This window comes from Callorhinchus milii, unplaced genomic scaffold, assembly GCF_018977255.1.
Source record: "Callorhinchus milii isolate IMCB2004 unplaced genomic scaffold, IMCB_Cmil_1.0 Scaffold27, whole genome shotgun sequence".
In the NCBI taxonomy this organism is placed as follows: Eukaryota; Metazoa; Chordata; class Chondrichthyes; order Chimaeriformes; family Callorhinchidae; genus Callorhinchus; species Callorhinchus milii.
Genome location: NW_024704768.1, coordinates 1,024,737 through 1,047,264, shown reverse-complemented (window position 1 = coordinate 1,047,264; position 22,528 = coordinate 1,024,737). Strand labels below are relative to the sequence as shown.

General features: G+C 49.5%; 2 protein-coding genes across 2 annotated transcripts; both read right to left on the bottom strand.

Moving 5' to 3' along the window:
* Positions 1 to 600: 600 nt before the first annotated feature.
* letmd1 (LETM1 domain containing 1) lies at positions 601 to 14,628 on the bottom strand. Its single transcript, XM_042344273.1, has 9 exons — positions 14,555 to 14,628; positions 12,345 to 12,505; positions 6,210 to 6,325; positions 5,557 to 5,639; positions 4,417 to 4,603; positions 3,922 to 4,023; positions 3,022 to 3,174; positions 2,113 to 2,209; positions 601 to 1,437 (listed from the first exon to the last, which is right to left on the bottom strand). The coding sequence occupies exons 1-9, from the start codon at positions 14,599 to 14,601 to the stop codon at positions 1,355 to 1,357; spliced, it is 1,029 nt and encodes a 342-aa protein (XP_042200207.1). The 5' UTR covers positions 14,602 to 14,628; the 3' UTR covers positions 601 to 1,354.
* A 2,139-nt stretch (positions 14,629 to 16,767) lies between these two features.
* Positions 16,768 to 22,282, bottom strand: LOC103189977 (chymotrypsin like elastase 1). The gene is made up of 8 exons (XM_007910572.2): positions 22,206 to 22,282; positions 21,261 to 21,328; positions 20,422 to 20,516; positions 19,727 to 19,852; positions 19,125 to 19,261; positions 18,255 to 18,400; positions 17,745 to 17,894; positions 16,768 to 16,875 (listed from the first exon to the last, which is right to left on the bottom strand). Exons 1-8 carry the CDS (start codon positions 22,243 to 22,245, stop codon positions 16,852 to 16,854), a joined length of 786 nt encoding a protein of 261 aa, XP_007908763.1. The 5' UTR covers positions 22,246 to 22,282; the 3' UTR covers positions 16,768 to 16,851.
* Positions 22,283 to 22,528: the final 246 nt, after the last annotated feature.

The window sequence follows — 22,528 nt, the reverse complement described above, 5'->3', positions numbered from 1 at the left end:
ATGAATCAGTCACTGGTAAAATAAGCAACTGATGTCTTAAGACAGACTATGATTGTGTAAATAATTCATAAACTGGATTTTTTTCCTGAGGTGAAGCAACACAAATATTTTCTATACATGGGTACCTGGAGCAGCAGTTCCCCCCCTCCCACCCCATCCCCAAGACTGAAGATCTACTAAGGTTATATATAAATCAGATCGACTGAGGACCCCCTCAGCACCATGATGGGGACAGTGATATCTACATCACTCTCATCGTTTCATATCAAGCCTAACGTTAACATAATAGAAAGCCGCCACAGCCGATGTAAACTGTTGCCCCACCTGCTCTGGGCGAGAGCCAGGATGCCCACTTCAAAGCGGGCGAGGGCAGCGTCCAGTGGTGATGCCTAAGGGTCTCCCAACTCACTCAAAACAGCCCGTTCGTTCCTTGTGACACAATATTTGTCTGCCACTGGTCGCTTTCACCACTACGCCCTGAAACTCTGGAACTCTCTCCCTCGATCCTCGCCCCCCCTTCCCCATCTTCAGGTTGTGCCTGAAGATCTTCCTGTTCAATCAGTGCCTACGGTCACCTCCCCCTCCCTGCTTGGCTTCGGGTTCTGTCACTATTAAGTGCTCTGGGACGCTACCCTGTGTGAGTGAGGGGCGCCGTATAAATTCCAGCCGCTGTTGGTGATCTCTGCGGGTTCAGTGCAAATTATTATTAAATGTTATAAAACACAGGATTTCTTTCTTTCGTTCAAAAGATTATTTGCCACTTCCAGTTTTCATCAGACGTAGCAAACCAGAGAAGTGGACAGAGTGTGACTGGGGACAGAATGTGAGCAGATTTTGTGACTTGACAAAAGAAACCTTTATAAAAAGCCGGGCCCACTTGTCTCTTCCGGCTGAATCAACTCTTTAGTTACTTTGGGGGAATAAAAAAACCTAATATGCACCAGGATAGCCCTGGGGTTACAGTGTTCCATCTCCTCTCGTTGCCCCCTCTCGACCAAAGTGATTAGAAGCTCAAAATAAAATAAAACTCAGTTTGCCCATTGCTAATCAAAGCTTTGTCGCCTGGCTTCCAGCAGTGTTAACCAGGTGCTGTTAACATTGAGAATTTCAGCAAGACGGACAGACTAACCCAGCAAGCCAGCTTCGCCAAACACAGAGAGAACAAAGTAACTTACACAAGATCCAGCGATTATCTTAAGCTTTCTTTTCAACTAAATCACACCCGCGATGGGCATTCAGCCCCCTTCACTAGGAAACTCACTGCCTCAAATACGATGGTGAATGAACTGAAGTGAGTTTAACGCAGAGGAATACTGAGTACACAGCACTGAGCATAGCAGAGAACCATATCTCTTTAATGTTCGGCTGCTCTCCGCTGTCTGCTGTAATTCACAGAGAGCAGAATCATGCCGTGCAGTAGCAGCGAGGCTTCAGACTCTGAAAGGAGAAAAACAGTGAATGTTAATGTTCAAGGTTTCGTTTATCTTCTGTTAACACTGAAACGACTCAAAGTTCTTCACAGGTGCTCAGCGCTCCAGGACCCCACCCCGCGTGAAGGGCGCTATATAAATGCAAGTTGTTGTTGTTATCGTAGTTGACTGTGGTCAAAGGTTTGTTGTCGCACATCTCAGAGAGATGTTTGGCGTAATAACAATCCTTGCATTTGATACAGCGCCTGATCACGTTTTTGAAACGTCTCAAAGCGCTTCACAGGATACACTGTAAAGTGTAGTGACTGTATACTTTGTGGGTGAAACACAGCAGCCAATTGCGCACAGCAGCGTCCCCACAAACAGTTGTGGATTAAAGTGACCAAATATTTTTTGGGAGGCATTATAACCACCGGAAAAGCGATCCGACAATCGACTAACAACCGGGTTCCTACTTACTGCCAGTAAACAGAGGCGTGTGTGTGGAGTAAGGAAACCTGCCTAAGGTTTTGCCCGGCTGGGAATCTAACCCAAGTCCTAATCACTTGAGACGAGTGCTCTTAACCACAGAGCTACAGGACTCCACAATAGGCGCCGTATGATATATAGAACTGAATATTATTATTTATTGTGATGATGATTATTGTATGCTCCTGCTATCCTCGTTGCCCCCTAACTTTACCTTTAATCCTTTGGGAGAGTTGGAGCCACTTGGTTAGCCAGTCCTTGCAGTCTGTTTCACTCAGATGCACTGAATTCAGCCCTCGAACATAGCAGGCCTTCAAATCAAATCAAGAGAGAGAAAAAACAAGGCCGGGGGAAGTCTGAATTCTGATGCCTCGCAACCACAAGGTTTATTATTACACTTCATTGTCGCGAAAAGAATTCAAGCCTTCAATTCAATTAATTTACTAAATTAAAATGGAGCTGAGGTACAGATCAGCCATGATCTATTACAATGGCGGAACAGGCTCGAGGGGCTGAATGGCCTCCTCCTGTTCCTATGTTGCTATATAAGTAACCAAAGCAAATGAAGCAAAGGCAAGACTGTACAGGATCAGCTGTGACTGATGGTTCTTGCCTCAGACATTGGCCTCTGTTGCTCACTTAGAAACAGCAGAGCCTGAACAATACAACCACACATTACATTTGTTTAGCGCCTTCCACGTTGGGAGGACATCCCAAGGCACTGGATGTATGTTGGTTTGTGCAATAACCAGGTGTTAGCTAATCTGTCAATCAATGGATAATATTGCACAAACCGCAGGAGAACCCGACAACCACAAAATTCTCTCTCACCACTGTCCTCTTCCCGTTTAACAGGGCAACAGGCTCTCTGCCCCCACCCTTTGAAACTCCATTCAACAGTCCCTCCGCCTCGCTCCCTCCCTCGCCTTCTTCAAAGCCCATCTCAAGCCCCTCCACTTCGACCGGGCCTTCAGTCACCCTCTTAACCCCATCCTCCCTGCCCTCCACCTCCTCCTGATCCCAACCCCCAGCTCGGGGCCAAATCCCTGACTGTCCAGCGCTTTGGGACGTCCTCCTGACGTGAAAGGCGGGTTGTTGTTAGCCAGACAATCCCGGGACTTACGTTCCGGAGTTCCTCCTCAGAGAGCTTGTGGGGTCCCAGTGCAGACAGAGCCCGGTCCAGGTGATGGATCTCTGTTATGTGCTTCCAGAGGCGTCTGCGTAGGAATATCGAAGGCAAGTGTGGGCTGAGGAACATCATCTGGCTCAAGGCTTTCTGTGAATATGAACATTTAGATAATTCAGCCCAGGATAAGCTGTTTTATCTTGTGCTGAACAGTGGAACCACAGGACACAGTGAAGGGGGTAAATTCAGGACAAATCTGGGGAACATGACTTCAGTGAGCGACTAGTAAACGTAAGGAACAGGTTCCCTCAGGTGGGAGGGACGGATGGACCGACGAACGGACAAAGCAGAAAGTGTTGCTTGTTTCGAGACCAAATGAGATTGATTTCTGCTAGAAAATAATATCTGGGGAGGTACAGTGTATAGTTTGGGGACAAGACATGTCAAGCGACTGCCAGGATGGATTATTAGCCCCGTAAAGCAATCCGCCAATCGATTAACAACTGGATTCCTTCTTACTGCTGGTAAACTGCGTGTGTGTGTGTGTGTGTGTGTGGAGTAAGGAAACTTGCCCAATGTTTCGGCCTGACCCACCCGGGAATCAAACCCAGGTCACAATTGGCCCAGAAATAGCCCAACGTCTGCAAAGAAGCCATTCTCCTAATTCCCCTAAAGGCAGGTTTCACTGTACAGCAGTAACCTAGTTTGATCACATTCCTCCACAAAGCTGTACCACATGTTGGGGGTCTCAGATTGCACGTGGAATCCCAGTAAGTCTATATCTGGGAGTCACACTCACTGGCACCGTTTGCTGTAAGTCGTTCAAAACCTGGGTGTCACGTAACATATTGAAATGTGCCTCAATTTATATTCTAAGTTGTTAAAATGTACTGTTACCATTTGGGTTGTCTCAATTCTCCACAGCCCTAACGGGGGGCCTGAGAACAACGTTGACACTGCACACAGCTCACTTATCTCAGGGTGAACTCCTCTCTGGACCTGAAATACATTAGAAGATGTTAGTACCTTAGTGGCTTAACACCCAACATTCCTCAAACTTCTCTTCAGTCAAACAGTGTCAAAGTTAATATAATAATATAATAGAGGTAAGTAGGAACCCGGTTGTTAGTCAATTGGCGGATTGCTTTTTCTGTGGGTAATAATCCGTTTAAAAAAAACCATAATAATAAATTGTTCACTTCAACCCACGGCTGTTTGTGGGACGCTGCTGCGCGCAATTGGCTGCCGCGTTTTGCCCACAAAATACACAGTCACTACCCTTTACGGTGTTTTCCTGTGAAGCGCTTTGAGACGTCTCGAAGACGTGATAAGGCGCTGCGTAAGGATTACGACAATGATGATGATGATTAGATGGCTTCCATGGCCACATACCCCGCTGCTCAGCCCCAGTAGACGGTCCTGGAGTTTCCTGCTCTGGACTCTCGGAGCGGTTTCTAACAGATTGTTGACCACTTGTGGGTATCTCTGTGCCCGCATGGAGTGGTATATCACCATAAAGTCCTCTGTCTGCTGCTTGCTCCAAAAATACCTCATTAACAACTGCCGCGGGTAGAAATACCTACAAACGGCAAAGAGTTTCACGTCAACAATATCTTGCATTCACACAGCGCCCGTCACCTGGGGTAGCGTCCCGGGGGGCTCGACAGTGAGCGGAGTCTGACCCCGAGCCGGGGGGAGAGGGAGGGGGGAGGTGACCGTGAGCGCGATCAAATGGGAAGGTCTTGAGGCGGGATTTGAGGGAGGGAGGGAGGGAGGGGGCGAAGGGGTAGTTTGAGGGAGAGAGTGACAGAGTCTCAGGGCGTTAGTGGCTGAAGGAACAGCCACCCATGGTCTCTTCCTCCACCAGTGCAGCGCTCCCCTCCCCCCCGTAACTGCACAAGACCGTCAGCCTGGAATAATTAGCTCAACGGCCTGATGTGGGGCTCGAGCGAATAAGGTTTCTGACTCAGCAGCAAGAGGGCCATGGACTGAGCCAACGGGAAACCGGCTTGTGCTGACCAATAGTCCAACAATTTCCAATAAAAAGCAACCATTAATACACATTATTACAGTCCACAGGGAAACTTCACAGCCAGGCTCTGGGTCAGGGTTCCCTCAGTCACCAACTCCAGCAACAACACCAACAACAAACAAATCACAGTTACGCAGCGCCTTCCCCTCACGTCAGGAGGACGACCCAAGGCGCTGGACAGTCAGGGGTTTGGACCCGAGCTGGGGGTTGGGATCAGGAGGTGGTGGAGGGCGGGAAGGGTCGGGGTGGGTGGGTGACCGAAGGATACTGGTTTGTCATGGCTTAGCTGCTCTGGTAGGCGTCTCTCTGACTGGGGGTGGGAGAGGGAGAGGGAACCAGGGGGTGGGGAGGCAACCCCAGGGGTAGTTTCCACAATAGTGCAATTAATACACCAGATTTTATGGTATGTTTCAAGGTTTGGCCCCACTGCACATATCACGTCTGAACTCAGGCTGACTCTAAACTGAAGGCCTGCAGTTCAAAGCTGTTTAAATACTTACATCAAGGCGAAAACCAAATAGTTTGCAAAGGGAGGAATGGAGAGAAGCACCAGGGGGGTCACTTTGATAATATCTCTGCGGAACTAGAGCAGAAAGGACAGTTTGTGGGTCAATATTAATATTAATAATAATCCCTGCATCTGATACAGCGCCTCATCATGTCTTCCAAGACATCTCAAAGCACTTCACAGAATATACTGTAAAGTGTAGTGTCTGTGTGTTCTGTAGGCGACTATATTAACTGAAGTAAAATCACTATTTAATTCACACTTATTGGAAATGATGGTGTTTGTGCACTTAAATCCCTGCAGAGAGAATTATGAGACTTCATTGAAAAGATTAACACTAACAATACGAAGGCCGATGTTCTTGTGCAGTTACAGCAGCTTCTGTTAAAAAGACGCTTTGTTTAAATTAAAAATTTGAATTGAAATTTAAATAAAAAATAAAAATTAAAGACACCTTTTGCAAAACGGTAGCAAACTGCTCTTATTTATACAGCGACTCGGGACTCTACCTCACGTGAAGGGAGCTCTATAAATACAAGTTGTTGTTGTTATATTAAACTACATCTTGTAGTCAACATCGTTTACAGATACAGACAAACCGTTGCATTTCACAGCGCAGTTTAGCCACAGGACCAAATCTCTCACCTGCCTTAATTTCTCCATTTCCCTGTAGGGCAGTTGGTGATATTTTAGTCTCTGCAAAGCCATCTTCTGCTTTATTACCAGAACTTCCTTGAAGTCAGTAAATAATGGTCGGAAACCTGACATAAATAAAGGTGCATAATGGTAAGAAATGATCAACAGTTTACAGTCTAGGATAATGCTCTACTGGGGGAGCGTTGCAATGACAGAGCTGCTGTCTTTCAGATAGAAAATAAACCAAGGTCCAGGTGACTGTAAGCCTCCGCTCAGCTGGCTCCGGCCTCCTATTTGTCCCCCATCCCCTCCGCTCCACCATCGGTAGCCGTGCCTTCAGCCACTACGCCCCGAAACTCTGTCACTCTCTCCCTCAATCGCTCCGCCTCGCCCCCTCCCTCACTTCCCAACTTCAAATCCCACTGTCAAGCGCTCTGGGACACATATATTAACAACAACAACTTGCTCTCGCAATTCTCTTTGAAGGGGTTTAAGTGCATGTTGTTGTTAAAAGATCACAAGACCCGATTCCCTTTTCCCTTCGCGAAGAGAAGGGAGTTTCTCCGGGTGTCCTGGCCAACAATCTTTCGCTTAAATTGGTTATTTAATAAAGTCATTTGGTTGCTGTTGTTATTAATCTTACGGTTGTTTGTGGCACCTTGCTGTGTGCAAACTGGCTGCCACATTAATGTAAAACACAGTCCCCAGGCGTGACAGTAATTACCTGTAAAGTGCTTGAAAACTATTGGTGTTGTATCAAATACCAGGATTCCCGGGGTTTTTTTTGGAAGCACAGCTCATGCCTTTCCCAGCAAGGCAAGAGTCATGTGAGAATTTATAAAGGAGACACAGACTGTTAATGTGCCACAAACACAGCTTTAAGTTCCAGATTCATCCCTCAGTCTGCACGGCAAAAGAACCAGACGGGAGACGAGGAGAATTTTTTTTTACCCAGAGAGTTGTTAGTCTGGAATGCACTGCCTGAAAGAATGGCGGTGGAAACAGATTCGATATTTGATATAGCACCTCATCACGTCTTTGAGACGTTGCAAAGCCCTTCACAGAATATATTGTAAAGAAAATTGACTGTATATTTGTGGGCGAAACACGGCAGCCAATTGCGCACAGCAGTGTCCCACAAACAGTTGTGGATTGAGTGACCAAATTATTACTATTTAAGTCCATAATCAAACCCTATGCAGACAGGACGTGGTGTATCAATGTGTATCTGCGGCTGCTTAACATTCAGGCACAAAGAGGCCTGACCCACTCGAGATCTGTCTGCAAGCCAATTGTCCCTTGTTCCACCATCTTGGTCTCTGTCCTTTAGACCAGTGGGTGGGGGATCCAACCTTTTGGCTGCTGAGGGCCGGACGCCCTATATGAGAAACACCTGCAGGCCCCACAAGCAATAATAATAATCCTTGCATTTGATACAGCGCCGGATCACGTCTTCAAGACGCTTCACAGGATACACTGTAAAGTGAATTGACTGTATATTTTGTGGGCGAAACGCGGCAGCCAATTGCGCACAGCAGCGTCCCCACAAACAGTCATAGATTGAAGTGACCAATTTATTATTTTTGTATTTTTTGGGGCAAGAATTATTATCCCCGGAAAAGCGATCTGCCAATCAACTAACATATCGACTACTGTCTGCTAAGGAGACAGAGTAGTGTGTGGACTAAGGAAACTTGCCCAATGTTTCGCCCTGCCTGGGAATCGAACCCAGGTCCTCTCACTTGCGAAGCAAGTGCTCTAACCACTGACCTACAGAACTCCCCCTGACTCAGTGTCAGACTCCGTCACTGTGAAAGGCTCTGGGACACTACCTCACGCTGTATAAATGCAAGTTGTGTTTCCCTTCCTGAAACATAATGTAACATTAACATTAATGTAACATGCACGGAATTTAGCAAACAAGATTGGTGAGCTGCAGCTCAAGTGGTCATAGCGGGATACGATTTAGTAGCAGTAACAGAGACTTGGCTCAAGCAAGGACAGGAATGGGAGCTGAATATTCCTGGCTATAACGTATTCAGGAGGGATAGGGAAGGAAAAAAAGGAGGGGGTGTGGCAATGTTAATCAAGGATACAGTTATAGCCGTGGAAAGGGTCGAGGTGTTGGAGGGCCCCAAAACGGAATCTATCTGATTAGAGTTAAGGAACAAAAAAGGAGCTGTTACGCTGGTGGGTATACTATAGACCACCAAATAGTGGGAAGGAAATAGATAAGCAGATCTGCAAGCAGATCTCAGACAGATGCAAAGCCAATAGAGTCGTGATAATGGGGGACTTTAATTATCCCAACATAGACTGACAAAACAACAGCGCAAAGGGCAAGGAGGGGGAAAGATTCCTAAAATGCATACAGGACAACTTTCTTGATCAGTACGTTTCCAGCCCAACAAGGAAGGAAGCAGTGCTAGATCTAGTTCTAGGGAATGAAGTAGGGCAAGTGGAGCAGGTTTCAATGGGAGAGCATCTGGGCAATAGTGATCATAACATCATTAGATTCAGAGTACATATGGAAAGAGACAAGGAACCATCTGAGGTGAAGATATTCAACTGGAAGAGGGCAAATTTCAGCGAGTTAAAAAGGGACCGAGCCAAGGTGGATGGAAAGAAAGATTGGCTGGTAAAACAACTAAAGAGCAGTGGGAAGTCTTCAAGGGTGAGATAGCTCGGGGACAAAATAAATACATTCCCACAAAAGGGAAAAGTAGGTCTTCCAAACCTCCCTGGATGACGAAGGTAATTGTATCTAGAATGAAGCAGAAAAAGGAGGCGTTTGACAAATGTCAAACCCAAGATACAGAAGACAACCAAATACAATATAGGAAGTGCAGAAGAGGTTTGAAAAAGGAAATAAGAGCGGCAAAAAGATTATATGAAAAAAGGTTAGCGGGTAACACTAAAGGGAATTCTAAAATATTTTACAAACATATTAAGAAAAAAAGGTTAGTCAAAGGTAGGACCGATTAAGGACCGAGGGGGAAATCTTACTGTGGAGGCAGAGGCCATGGCTGATGTACTGAATGAGTACTTTGCATCTGTCTTCACAAAAGAAGTGGATGCACCAAATGCAGGAGAGGGGAGAGGAAATGGATAGGATAAGTATAAACAGAGAGGAAGTACTGAATAGGTTGACTGGGCTGAAGGTGATAAGTCCCCCGGTCCAGACGGGCTGCAGCCGAGGTTACTATAGCGGAGGCTTTGGCTACAATTTTTCAATCTTCGTTGGACACAGGAGTGGTGCCCGAGGACTGGAGAGTGGCCAATGTGACTCTCCTGTACAAAAAGGGACAGAAGAACAAACCTGGGAACTACAGACCAGTACAGCCTCACATCAGGAGTGGGGAAACTCCTGGAGACTATAATCCGGGACAGAATAAATCTTCACTTAGAAGAATATGGGTTAATTAGGGACAGACAGCACCGATTTGTTAAAGGCAAATCTTGTCTTAACAAATCTAATAGAATTTTTCGATGAGGTAACGGAGAGAATGGATAAAGGTAGTGCAGTTGATGTAGTCTATATGGACTTTCAAAAGGCATTTGACAAAGTGCCACATGAAAGACTTGTAAGAAAGATAGAAGCCGTTGGTATAAAAGGGACAGTGGCAGCGGATCCAGAACTCACTGGGAGACAGAAAGCAGAGAGTTGTGGTGAACGGCTGCTTTTCTGACTGGAGGGAAGTGTACAGTGGTGTCCCCAGGGATCGGTATTAGGACCACTGCTCTTCTTAATATGCATAAATGATCTGCACTTGGGTCCAGATCATTTATGCATTTCCAAGTTTGCGGACGACATAAAGTTAGGGAGGGGGTAAACAGTGAGAAGGACAGGAGCCAACTGCAGGAAGACATAGACAGATGGTAAGATAGGCGACACATGGCAGATGAGTTTCAATGTAGAGAAATGCGAAGTAATGCATTTTGGTAGAAAGAATGAGGGGCAATATAGGCGGTAATACAATCTTAAGTGGGGTAAAATAATAGAGAGACCTGGGGGGGGCAGGTAAATGAATCCTTGAAGGTGGCAGGACAGGGAGATAAGGCTGTAAAAAGGGCATATGGGATATTAGGCTTTTATAAATAGGGGCATAGAGTACAAGAGTCAGGAGGTTATGATTAACCCATATAAACACTGGTTAGGCCTCAGTTAGAATACTGCGCCCGGTTCTGGGCACCGCACTATAGGAAGGATGTTAAGGCATTGGAAAGGGTACAGAGGAGATTTACGAGGATGGGACCAGGAATGAGGGACCGTGATGATGAGGAAAGGCTGGAGAGGTGAGGATTATTCTCATTGGAGCAGAGAAGGTTACGAGGACCTAATAGAGGTCTTCATCATCATGAGGGGATTTGATAGGGTACAAAGGGAAAAACTGTTCCCACTGGTGGGTGTATCGGTGACTCGAGGTCACAGATTCAAAATAGTCTCTAAAAGAAGCCGAGGGGAGGTGAGAAGAAATTTTTTCACGCAGTGAGTTGTTGGAATCTGGAACGTTGCCTGAAAGGGCGGTCGAGGCCGATTCGACAACTACTTTTAAAAACGCGGTGGACGGGTATTTGAGAAGGACGGGTTTGCGGGTTATGGGGAAAGGGCCGGGAGTGGGATTGACATTACATTGCTCTTCTCAAAGAGCCGCACAGACTCGATGGGCCGAATGGCCTCTTTTTGTGCTGTACGATTCTATGATTTATGGATTATGGAGGAAGGAAAGGGTGGAGGGAAAGAGGGGAGAGATGAAATGGGGAGAGGGAGGAAGGGAGTGGGGGGGGGGGGGAGGGCAGGATATGAAATCAGTCGCTGAACGTACTTAAAAGATGAAAGTATGAATGGTGTTGGGTGATGGAGTCCTCTAGTATGCGATGTTCAGTAAGACTCAAGTGCTTGGGCTGTTCAAAGCAGCAGCAGCTAACGTAGAACTAAGAGTGGGAGAAAGGAGAAAGATTGTGAAAGAGACAGAGGCAGCTCAGAAGATTGAAGACAGGGAGATGTCAAGGTGGATAACGTTAAAATTAGAGTCAGGCCATTTAGGAGTGAAATCAGGGGCAGTTTTTTACCCAAAGGGGAGTGGGAATCTGGAACTCTCTCCCTCCCCCAAAAGGCTGCGGATTATGGATGGATCCACAATTTTTTCAAGAATGAGGTGGAGAGGTGTTTGTCAGGTCAGGGTATCGGGGGTTATGGGGCAAAGGCGGGTAATTGGAGTTGAGGTACAGATCAGCCATGATCTTACAGAATGGCAGAACAGGCTCGAGGGGCTGAATGGCCTCCTCCTGTTTCTATGTGACACTGCTGTGTGCAATTGGCTGCCAAGTTTCACCCACAAAACACACTCACTACACTTTACAGTATATTCTATGAAGCGCTTTGAGACGTCTCGAAGATGCGATAAGGCACTGTACCAAATGCAAGGATTATTATTACACGTATTATTTGCTGTGAACATTAAAAGCTTATGTAAAAAAAAGTTTACGTTCATGAACTTGATACACAATTTTGCCAAAGCCATTTAAAACTCCTGGAATAGTCCAGATGGCCTGTTTCCATTTGTTTAATTCTATGCAATTGTGAATTGAGCTGCTGGGTGAGGCAGCAGATTTTCAGTTGCCTGCGCTATTTATGCCTAAATATTTATTTTCGCTGCTGGACTGTAAGGATTATGAAATGTTCTCTTCGATACATAATAATACAGAATATACCGTAAAGTGAAGTGACTTTACATTTTGTGGGCGAAATGCAGCAGCCAATTGCGCTCAGCAGCGTCCCACAAGCAGTCGTGGATTGAGTGACCAAATGATTATTATTAGTTATTCATTTAATTTTTTGAAGCGATTATTACCACCAGAAAAGCGATCTGCCAATTGACTAACAACTAGGTTCCTACTTACTGCTGGGTAAATAGAGGCGTGTAGAGTAAGAAAATTTGCCCAACGTTTCACCCTGCCGGGAATCGAACCTAGATCCTTTCACTTGCGAGGAGAGTGCTCTAACCACTGAGCTACAGGACTCCACGAACTGCGCTGATATGCGATGAGTTGTGTGTTCCTGTTACCTCTCCCTCCCTCACACTGTTCTGCAAATGTATGGCTGACAAACAGAAGATCAAGGCATGCAGACCACAAACTCACCTTTGAAAAAAGTTGAATAAATCACGTAAAAACGTGGAAATTTCCACTGTAAAAATCCTTCGTATTTTTCATTGATGCGTTTGACCCTCGAGGTAATAATAGATTTAACTTTTTTGGCCTGCGATTTAGTGGAAAATCTTGATATTGGGTAAACCGAAAGCCTAGAATAGGGGGAGACGAGAGAGGGGGCAGAGACATCATTGAAACAATTAGAACACCCACCACGATTATCATAGAATCCTACAGCACAGAAGGAGGCCATTCGGCCCATCGGGTCTGTACCGGCTCTTTGAAACAGCCACCAACTAGTCCCACTCCCCCACTCTTACCCCAACTAGTCCCACTCCCCCACTCTTACCCCAACTAGTCCCACTCCCCCACTCTTACCCCAACTAGTCCCACTCCCCCACTCTTACCCCAACTAGTCCCAATGCTTCGTTCTTACCCCAAAGTCCAGGGGGTGGTGGTGTAGGGGTGAGGGAAGGCGGAGAGGTGGGAGGGAGACCAAAGGCACAATTGAAGAGAAGGCTCTTGAGCCCGGCCTTGAAGGAGGCGAGGGAGGAAGCGAGGCGAAGGGACCGTGGGATGGAGTACCAGAGTTTGGGGGCAGGGAGGCTGGAAGCTCGGCCACCGATGGGAGGGTGGGCAGGGCGGGAGACATGGAGCCTGATGAACGGAGGGAGACGCTATATAAGTGCAAGTTGTAAAGTGGATAAAGAGAGAGAGAAAGAAAACAAACAGACGGACACCCTCCTAGAAACTGGGGGCGCAGGACAGTAGCAGTTGAACATGAGCAGTGTCCCCAGAGCTGAGCATCAGGTCAGGTCGAAGGCAGAGAAATTCCTCATCAACTAAATAACGTAGAATTTTTAAGACCAACATTTTCCTGTGAAGGGAAAGAGTCTTCTTCCCTGGACCCCCTTCTCCTTCCCGGGACCCCCTTCTCCTGCCCTGGACCCTCCTCTCCTGCCCCGGACCCCCTCCTCCTGCCCCGGACCCCCCTCTCCTGCCTTGGACCCCGCTCTCCTGCCCCGGACCCCTTTCTCCTGCCCTCGACCCCCCTCTCCTGCTCCGGACGCCCTTCTCCTGCCCTGGAGCCCCTCTCCTGCTCTGGACCCCCCCTCTTCTGCCCTGGACCCCCCCTCTCCAGGCCCCGGACCCCCTCTCCTGCCCTGGACCTCCCTCTCCTGCCCCGGACCCCCCTCTCTGGCCCGGACCTCACTCTCCTGCCCTGGACCCCCCTCTCCTGCCCTGGACTTCCCTCTCCTGCCCCGGAACTCACTCTCCTGCCCCGGACCCTCCTCTCCTGCCCTGGAAACCCCTCTCCTGTCCTGGACCCCCTTCTCCTGGGCCTTCTATTGCAGTAGCTATGATTACGCTATTTCCCCCCACCGTGAGGGGGGGGGTCTGTCACTGTGAGGAGTGACACACACAGCCTAACAATCCCATCCACCATCACACACAGCACCCCCACCCCCCACACACAGCACCCCCCCCCACACACAGCAACCCCCCCACACACACACAGCACCCCCCCCCACACACAGCAACCCCCCCACACACAGCACCCCCCCCCACACACAGCAAACCCCCCACACACACACACAGCACCCCCCCCCACACACACAGCACCCCTCCCCCCACACACAGAGCACAACCCCCCCCCACACACAGCACCCCCCCCCCACACACAGCACCCCCCCACACACACAGCACCCCCCCCCACACACACACAGCACCCCGCCCCCCACACACACAGCACCCCGCCCCCCACACACACAGCAAGCCCCCACACACACACAGCCCCCCCCCACACACACAGCACCCCCCCACACACACACAGCACCCCCCCACACACACACAGCACCCCCCCCACACACACACACAGCACCCCCCCACATACACACACAGCCCCCCCCCCCACACACACACAGCCCCCCCCCACACACACAGCACTCCCCCCCACACACACACACAGTACCCTCTCTCTCACCCTCACGCGCTGTGGCTGTGTGTGAGGGTCAGTGTGAGGGGGTGTGTGAGGGTGTGTGTGAGGGTGTGTGTGAGGGTCAGTGTGAGGGTGTGTGTGAGGGTCAGTGTGAGGGGGTGTGTGAGGGTCAGTGTGAGGGTCAGTGTGAGGGTCAGTGTGAGGGGGTGTGTGAGGGTCAGTGTGAGGGGGTCTCGGCTCCGGGAGAAGCCGCTTTTCTCACCGTAAACTCGGGCCCCGGAGCCGCCACGAGCCGCCGGGAACCGCCATCTTAGCTGCTGATGGAGAGGCCAAAGGTCACTGAGAGGAGAGGTCAGTGAGAGGTCACCCTGACCCCCCCCGACACACCCCCTCACACACCCCCTGACCCCCCCCCCCGACACACCCCCTCACACACCCCCTGACCCCCCCCCCCGACACACCCCCTCACACACACCCTCACACCCCTCACACACACCCTGACACACCCCCTCACACACACCCTCCCATTAATCCCTCACACACTTACACTGACCCTCATAGGAACGCTCACCTTCAGACACACCCTCACACCCACCACCCTCACACCCACCCACCCTCACACCCACCCACCCAACCACCCTCACACCCACCCACCCAACCACCCTCACACCCACCCCCACAACCACCCTCACACCCACCCACCCAACCACCCTCACACCCACCCACCCAACCACCCTCACACCCACCCACCCAACCACCCTCACACCCACCCACCCAACCACCCTCACACCCACCCACCCAACCACCCTCACACCCACCCACCCAACCACCCTCACACCCACCCACCCAACCACCCTCACACCCACCCACCCAACCACCCTCACACCCACCCACCCACCCAACCACCCTCACACCCACCCACCCAACCACCCTCACACCCACCACCCAACCACCCTCACACCCACCCACCCAACCACCCTCACACCCACCCAACCACCCTCACACCCACCCAGCCACCACCCTCACACCCACCCAGCCACCCCCTCACACCCACCCAGCCACCCACCCTCACACCCACCCAGCCACCACCCACACCCACCCAGCCACCCACCCTCACACCCACCCAGCCACCCACCCTCACACCCACCCAGCCACCCACCCTCACACCCACCCAGCCACCCTCACACCCATCCAGCCACCCTCACACCCATCCAGGCACCCTCACACCCACCCAACCACCCTCACGCCCACCCAGCCATCCTCACGCCCACCCAGCCACCCTCACGCCCACCAGGCACCCTCACACCCACCCAGCACCCTCACACCCACCCACCCTCACACCCACCCACCCACCCTCACACCCACCCAGCCACCCCACCCCCCACCCAGGCACCCTCACCCCCACCCACCCCTCACGCCCACCCAGCCACCCTCACCCCACCCAGCCACCCTCACGCCCACCCAACCACCCTCACGCCCACCCAGCACCCTCACACCCACCCAGCCACCCTCACGCCCACCCAACCACCCTCACGCCCACCCAGCCACCCTCACGCCCACCCAGCCACCCTCACGCCCACCCAGCCACCCTCACGCCCACCCAGGCACCCTCACACCCACCCAGGCACCCTCACACCAACCAAGCCACCCTCACACACAGCTCCAAAGACATACCAAAGGCACCACAGAGAAGCACACAGGGCACAACATACAATATAAAGTCCATCCATTTGACAGCGTAACCTGGGAAGCGCTTTGAGGCGTCTCAAAGACGTGATAAGGCGTTATCTGTACTCTCACGCACCAGACTCCATGACCCCATCACTCCCACCGTCGCCCGACTCCACTGGCTCCCCATCCCCCAGAGGATCGAGTTCAAGATCCTCGTCCTCACCTTTAAGGCCATCCATGGCCTTGACCCCTCCTACCTCTCTGACCTGCTGACTCCCTACCAACCTGCCCACTCCCTCCGTTCAGCGGGCTCTGCCCTGCTCCATGTCTCCCGCCCGACCCGCCTGACCATCGGTGGCTGGGCTTTCAGCCTCTCTGCCCCCACATTCTGGAACTCCATCCCACGGTCCCTTCGCATCGTTTCCTCCCTCACCTCCTTCAAGGCCGGTCTCAAGACCCCTCTCTTCGACCGTGCCTTTGGCCTCCCTCCCACCTCTCTGCCTTCCCTCACCCCTACCCCACCCCTACCCATGTTCGGGTCCTGACCCCCAACTGTCCAGCGCCTTGGGACATCCTCCCAACGTGAAAGGTGCTCTATAAATGTTGTTGTTGTTGTTGTACATCAAATGCAAGGATTATTATGATTATTATTTATTATTATGCTCACTCAAATTTGTTGCTGAATTCAAGTCCGGGGCACTTTTGGCCCCAGGGAAACAATACCTCATACGGGATCTGCCCCCAGAAATCGGGACACGTACTCCGGAAATATTTTTAAAAAAGACACGAAAGAGGCACGATGACTTGTGTTTCCAATGCAGTTTATTAAGTGAGGGTGGATTGTCGCTGCAAGTGTTGAGGCCGGAGCTCTTGGTGTTGGGAACCACTTCACCCCGCGTACGATTCGATTTTCTGAAAAAGAATCCATAATTGTTCAAAACAACAACAACAACAACAACAAAATAACATTTATAGAGCGCCTTTCACGTCGGGAGGACGACCCAAGGCGCTGGACAGTCAGGGGTCAGGGCCCGAGCATGGGGGGAGAGGTGGGGTAGGAAGGCAGTGAGGGAAGGCAGAGAGGTGGGAGGGAGACCAAAGGCACGAACGACGAGAAGGGTGTTGAGACCGGCCTTGAAGGAAGCGAGGGAGGAAGCGAGGCGAAGGGACCGTGAGATGGAGTTCCAAAACGTACCCGGCAGAGGGGAAAAGCAACTAAATGTGCTTCAAAAGAGGAGGAGAGGGGTGGGCTGTGGGAGGGTGGGCTGGGGGGAGAAACATTAGGAAGACATTTTATTTTTGGACAAAGAAACCATCTTAAAGTACAGGAGGAGACCGGTAGAGTAACGATTAGAGAGCTCGCCTCGCAAGTGAGAGGATCCTAGGTTCAAACCATAGGCAAGTTTCCTTACTCCACACACGCGCCTCTATTTTCCCGGCAGTGAGTAGGAACCCGCTTGTTAGTCGATTGGATCGCTTTCCGGATATAATAATCCCTCCAAAAAAAAAAAATGGTCGCTCAACCCACGAGTATTTGTGGGGACGTCGCTGTGTGCAATTGGCGGCCGGGTTTCGCCCACAAAATACACAGTCACTACGCTTTCCAGTATATCCTGTGAAACGGTTTGGTAATAATATCACTAATTGTAATAATTATTATTAATTATTATTAATAATTATTATTATTATTACGTCTCAATGACGTGATAAGGTGCCGCAAACAAGTGCAAGGATTATTATTAGTAGTAGTGGTTTGCAACAAGGAAATGACAGCAACTCACCTGGTTGATCCAGTCGATGTAGTACGAGACTCGAGTCCAAACAGTAGGTTTCATGTAGGTATCACATCCCGCTGCTGAAATGAAGCTGGTCGCTCCGTGGATATAGAACGTCCCGTCACTCTCACAGTTCAAAGGTCCTCCAGAGTCGCCCTGTGAATAAACCAGTCACCTTTCATTCCTCTTCACTGGATTCCTATTTTAGAAACTTTTTGGTGGAGGGTGGGGGGGGGTTTGGGGTTTAGCCAGGTGTCTGACGCAAACGGAAACCCATCATCACCATGCCTCCAGACTGAGGTGGATAGCTATTTGTTAGGTCGGGGTATTAAAGGATATGGGGCAGGGCAAGGGCGGGTAATTGGACTTAAGGTACACATCAGTCATGATCTTATAGAATGGTGGAACAGGCTCGAGCGGCTGAATGGCCTCCTCCTGTTCCTATGTTCCTATGAGATAATAATATACATATAATAATAGATAAAGACAAAGAAGGGATTGACTGTAGACCATTACCTGACAGCCGGCAACAATACCATCCCCGCCAGCACACACCATCTTTTCATTGACGTAGGAGCCCCACCAGTCATTTGTGGTGCACACTTCATAGGAAACGACTAAAATAGCAGCCTCTCGAAGGATTGAGGTGACACTGCCACCATCTGAGAAGAAAGGATTCAGAGTAACTGTCTCACTTTGACCCACATCAAGCAGCATCTGTCTCTCTTCCACACAGACCTGTCCACTCCCTCTGCTCAGCAGCCTCTGGCCTTCTCCATTGGCGGTCGGGCCTTCAGCCTCTCTGCCCCCCACCCTTTGGAACTCCATCGCACAGTCCCTTCACCTCACCACCCTCCACCCCTTGCCCCCTTCAAGGTCCATCTCAAGACCCTCCTTGGTTACCCTTCTACCCCCACCCTCCCTCTCTAGCCTCCTGATCCCTATCCCCAGCTCGGGTCTACATCCCTGACTGTCCAGGTCCTTGGGATGTCCTCCCGACGTGAAATAACCCCTCCAAAACAAAACAATAATAAATTGATCATTTTCAATCCACGACTGTTTGTGGGGACGCTGCTGTGCGCAATTGGCTGCCGCGTTTCGCCCACAAATATACGGTCAATTCACTTTACAGTCTATTCTGTGAAGCGCTTTGCGACGTCTAGAAGACGTGAAAAGCGCTATATTAAATGCAAGGATTGTTATTATTATTATTTAAGAAAGGCTCTGTGCAAATGTCGTGTGTCGTTGTTGTTGCTGTTGCGAGGTGAAGAAAGTGCAAGGGAAGAGCAAAGCTTTGTGGGTGAAGGCCGAGCCACTGATGGTGGGACGGAGGAGTTGGCGACGAGCAGCAAGAGCGGACGCTGAGGTTCGGATGAGCTGACTCACCTTGAGTGAGGCCCCAGCCAGTGACGTAACATGGGTAGTTGTTTGGCAGGGTTACCCCAGCCGCAGGCAGGGCTCCAAGTTGCACGTAGCTGTTTAGGACGGCATCTTGTTCCAGGTAAAGCAAAGCAATGTCATTCCTGTAACCACACAGTACTCAATGGATATTTCCCTTTTCTTTTTCTTCTCCCCTCCCTCCCTCCCTCCCTCAGGTTACTGACTCTTGCTGGACTTGGCTAATAATAACAATAATCCTTATATTTGATACAGTGCCTTATCACGTCTTCGAGACGTCTAAAAACGCTTCACAGGATACACTGTAAAGTGAAATGACTGTATATTTGCGGGCGAAACGCGGCAGCCAATTGCGCACAGCAGAGTCCCCACAAATAGTCGTGGATTAAAATGACCAAATTAATATTATTATTTTTTTGAAGGGATTATTAACCCCAGAAAAACAATCCGCCAATCAACTAACCACCATTGGCCAGCTGGAATAGAATCTATTCTAACTCTACCCCCAACATTGGTTCTTATTTACAGACAAGCTTTATCTTTACAATGACCAGATTCTCATTACGTGTGTGAGCAAAATAGCTGCTGACCCAATGGAGAGTTCGCCAGTCCAGCCATCGTGGACAATAAAACTCTGGACAAATATGTACTGCTCGGTCCCATCATCCTCATAAATGTTGTGGTCTCCCAACGCCACACGGTATGTTCTCCCTTCCCTGTAGATGGAAAGAAACAGTAATAAATAGTAATAATAATAATAATAATCCTGGCATTTGATACAGCGCCTTATCACGTCTTCCAGACGTCTCAAAACGCTTCGCAGGACACACTGTAAAGTGTAGTGACTGTATGCTTTTGTGGGCAAAACGCGGCAGCTGATTGCGCACAACAGAGTCCCACAAACAGTCGTGGATTGACTTATTTATTTATTCATTTATTTATTTATTTATTTATTGGTGTTTTTTGGAGGGATTATTACCCCCAGAAAAGCGATCTGCCAAATCGACTAATAACTGGGTTCCTACTTATTGCTGGTAACCAGAGGTGTGAGGGGTTAGAAAACTTGCCCAACATTTTACCCTGCCCGGGAATCAAACCCAGGTCCTCTCGTTTGCGAGGCAAGTGCTCTAACCACTGAGCTACAGTACTCCACGCAGTCCTAGTTCTCCAGTGCCTCTGAAGTGCGTAACTAGTCAACGCTGGTCGCTGTAAATGATCTTCGAGATGGATTATTAGTGAACAATGACCCGAACGGAGGTGGTTAAAACATTAAAGAATCCTTCACCTGACACAGTGACCCGCTGTCAACACCCATCTGGGTCGGATCAGACTCCCACCACATGTGTGATACCAATAGGAAATCCAGCCTTGCACAGAGGCCTGGGAAAGAGAAACAGTTTGGGTAGAGAGAGAGAATGTCAGCACTGTGCCCAAGATGGCATATCTTTGGGCACAGTGGATAGCCCGTCTTCAAATCCTTTCACCCCTAGATACCTCCCTACCTCTCCGACCTGCTTACTCACCACTGGCTGCCTCCGCTCGAACTGGCTCTGGCCTCCTGCTTGTCCCTCATGCCCTCTGTTCCACCATTGGTGGCAGTGCTTTCAGCCACTACTCCCCGAAACTGTGGAACTGTCTTTGTCTATTCCACCGCCTCGCCTCTCTGTTCCCCAGATTTAGGTCACGCCTGAAGACCTTCCCATTCAACTGTGCCTGCAGTCACCTCTCCCCTGCTCGGCATCAAACCAGCCCCACAGGAAATAATATCATTGATCATTAATTCTGTTCAACAACTTGCATTTATATGGTGTCCTTCAGTGAGGGGGAGCATCCTGGAGAGCTTGATCCAGCATCTTATCACGTCATTACGTATCACAAGGGTGCTATATACAGGACCATAGGTACAGGAGGAGGCCATTCAGCCCCTCGAGCCTGTTCTGCCATTCTATTAAATCATGGCTGATCTGCACCTCAACTCCAATTTCATGTCATTTACAATGTGAGTAAATTATACACAATTCAGTATAATTCGCAATATAACTGCAAGTTGTTGTTGTTGATGAAATGTCTCAAAGCGCTTCACAGGATGTAATGTGGAGTGTAGTGACTGTGTTCATACAGTACCTGCCAGGGCCAGGAATTACGCTGCACCTCGACTCCTCCAACAACTCGTTCGTCTTCTGCGCAGTACCCTGTGGTCATTGAGGAGATAATAATAATAATAATCCTTGCATTTGAAGTCTCAAAGCGCTTCACAGAATGTACTGTAGAGTGAATTGACTGTATATTCTTGGGGCGAAACGGTGAACAAAGTCAGACCTGCCCATGCGCACTGTCCAACACAATTTCGACTGACAGACGTCGAGTAGTTTCAAACTTCATTTCATTACACGGAATAAACAACGTTGACAAACAATCTTGGCTTTTTGACATCTCAACGCTCTTCACTGTAAAATGTAGCGTGTATTTATGCGGACAGATGTGGCAGCCAAATTGCGCTCAGCAATACCCCACAAACAGCCATGAAGTGAGTGACCACTTGTATCTGGAGAATTGTCGGCCAGGATACCAGGAGAAAGTCCCGTCTCTTTCTGAATAGTGCCGTGGGATCTTTAATGTCCAACTGAACAGGCACAGACGGGACCCTCGGTTGAACAAATAGTTGGTGTGAATCCACTGGAATTCACACCCAGAACCTCTGATCCCATGTCCAGTGTCAAACCCACGACTCCACCATGTGCTGTCCTATCAGCTATGGGGCTTCACGGACATAGGAACACAGGAACAGAAGGAGGCCATTCAGCCCCTTGAGCCTGTTCCGCCATTCTATAAGATCTTGGCTGATCTCGACCTCAACTCCAATTAAACGCCCTTGCCCCATATCCCTTGATCCCCTGACCTGAGTGGATAGATGTTTCCTACTTACTGCTGGGTAAACTGAGGCGTGTGGAGTAAAGAAAGTTGCCCAATATTTCGCACCTGTTGGGAATCGAACCCAGGTCTCTCGCTTGTGAGGTGAATGCTCTAGCCACTGAGCTATAGGATTCCACAAATGAAGCCAGAACTTACCGAACAGGGCAAGGCTCACTAGGATCACCAGTCTCAACATCTTGGCTGTTCTCCGGTGATGGTTCTGACCCCCGAGACCCCATATTTATACTCTACCAGCTCTCCTGTACTTTGAATGAACTCCAAAATCATTTAATGATTGCTTAATGTTGTAACCCAAGGATGTGTCCTGGCAACATTATCACCAGAGTGTATCTGGTAATGTGCGAAAATGCACAGGTGAGATCAGTCTCCATTCTAATGAATCACTCACTGCCATTCAGTATGATTGGCCTGCACCCGAGCAGGCAGATGGCACCTTGGCTTGGTTCGAGGCCTGATCA

What these genes read in the sequence shown, in the direction of transcription:
- LOC103189977 (XM_007910572.2), bottom strand. Translation starts at nt 22,245, where the DNA reads ATGTTGAGACTGGTGATCCTAGTGAGCCTTGCCCTGTTCG. An exon ending in TGGCTGGGGCCTCACTCAAG is followed by an intron (nt 18,401 to 19,124) that starts GTGAGTCAGCTC and finishes CTTTCTTCTCAG; the next exon opens with ATGGTGGCAGTGTCACCTCA. An exon ending in GTATTGTTGCCGGCTGTCAG is followed by an intron (nt 17,895 to 18,254) that starts GTAATGGTCTAC and finishes GTTTATTCACAG; the next exon opens with GGCGACTCTGGAGGACCTTT.
- letmd1 (XM_042344273.1), bottom strand. Translation starts at nt 14,601, where the DNA reads ATGGCGGTTCCCGGCGGCTCGTGGCGGCTCCGGGGCCCGAGTTTACG. An exon ending in TTATTCAACTTTTTTCAAAG is followed by an intron (nt 6,326 to 12,344) that starts GTGAGTTTGTGG and finishes TATTTATGTCAG; the next exon opens with GTTTCCGACCATTATTTACT. An exon ending in TACTGGGGCTGAGCAGCGGG is followed by an intron (nt 4,024 to 4,416) that starts GTATGTGGCCAT and finishes AATGTATTTCAG; the next exon opens with GTCCAGAGAGGAGTTCACCC.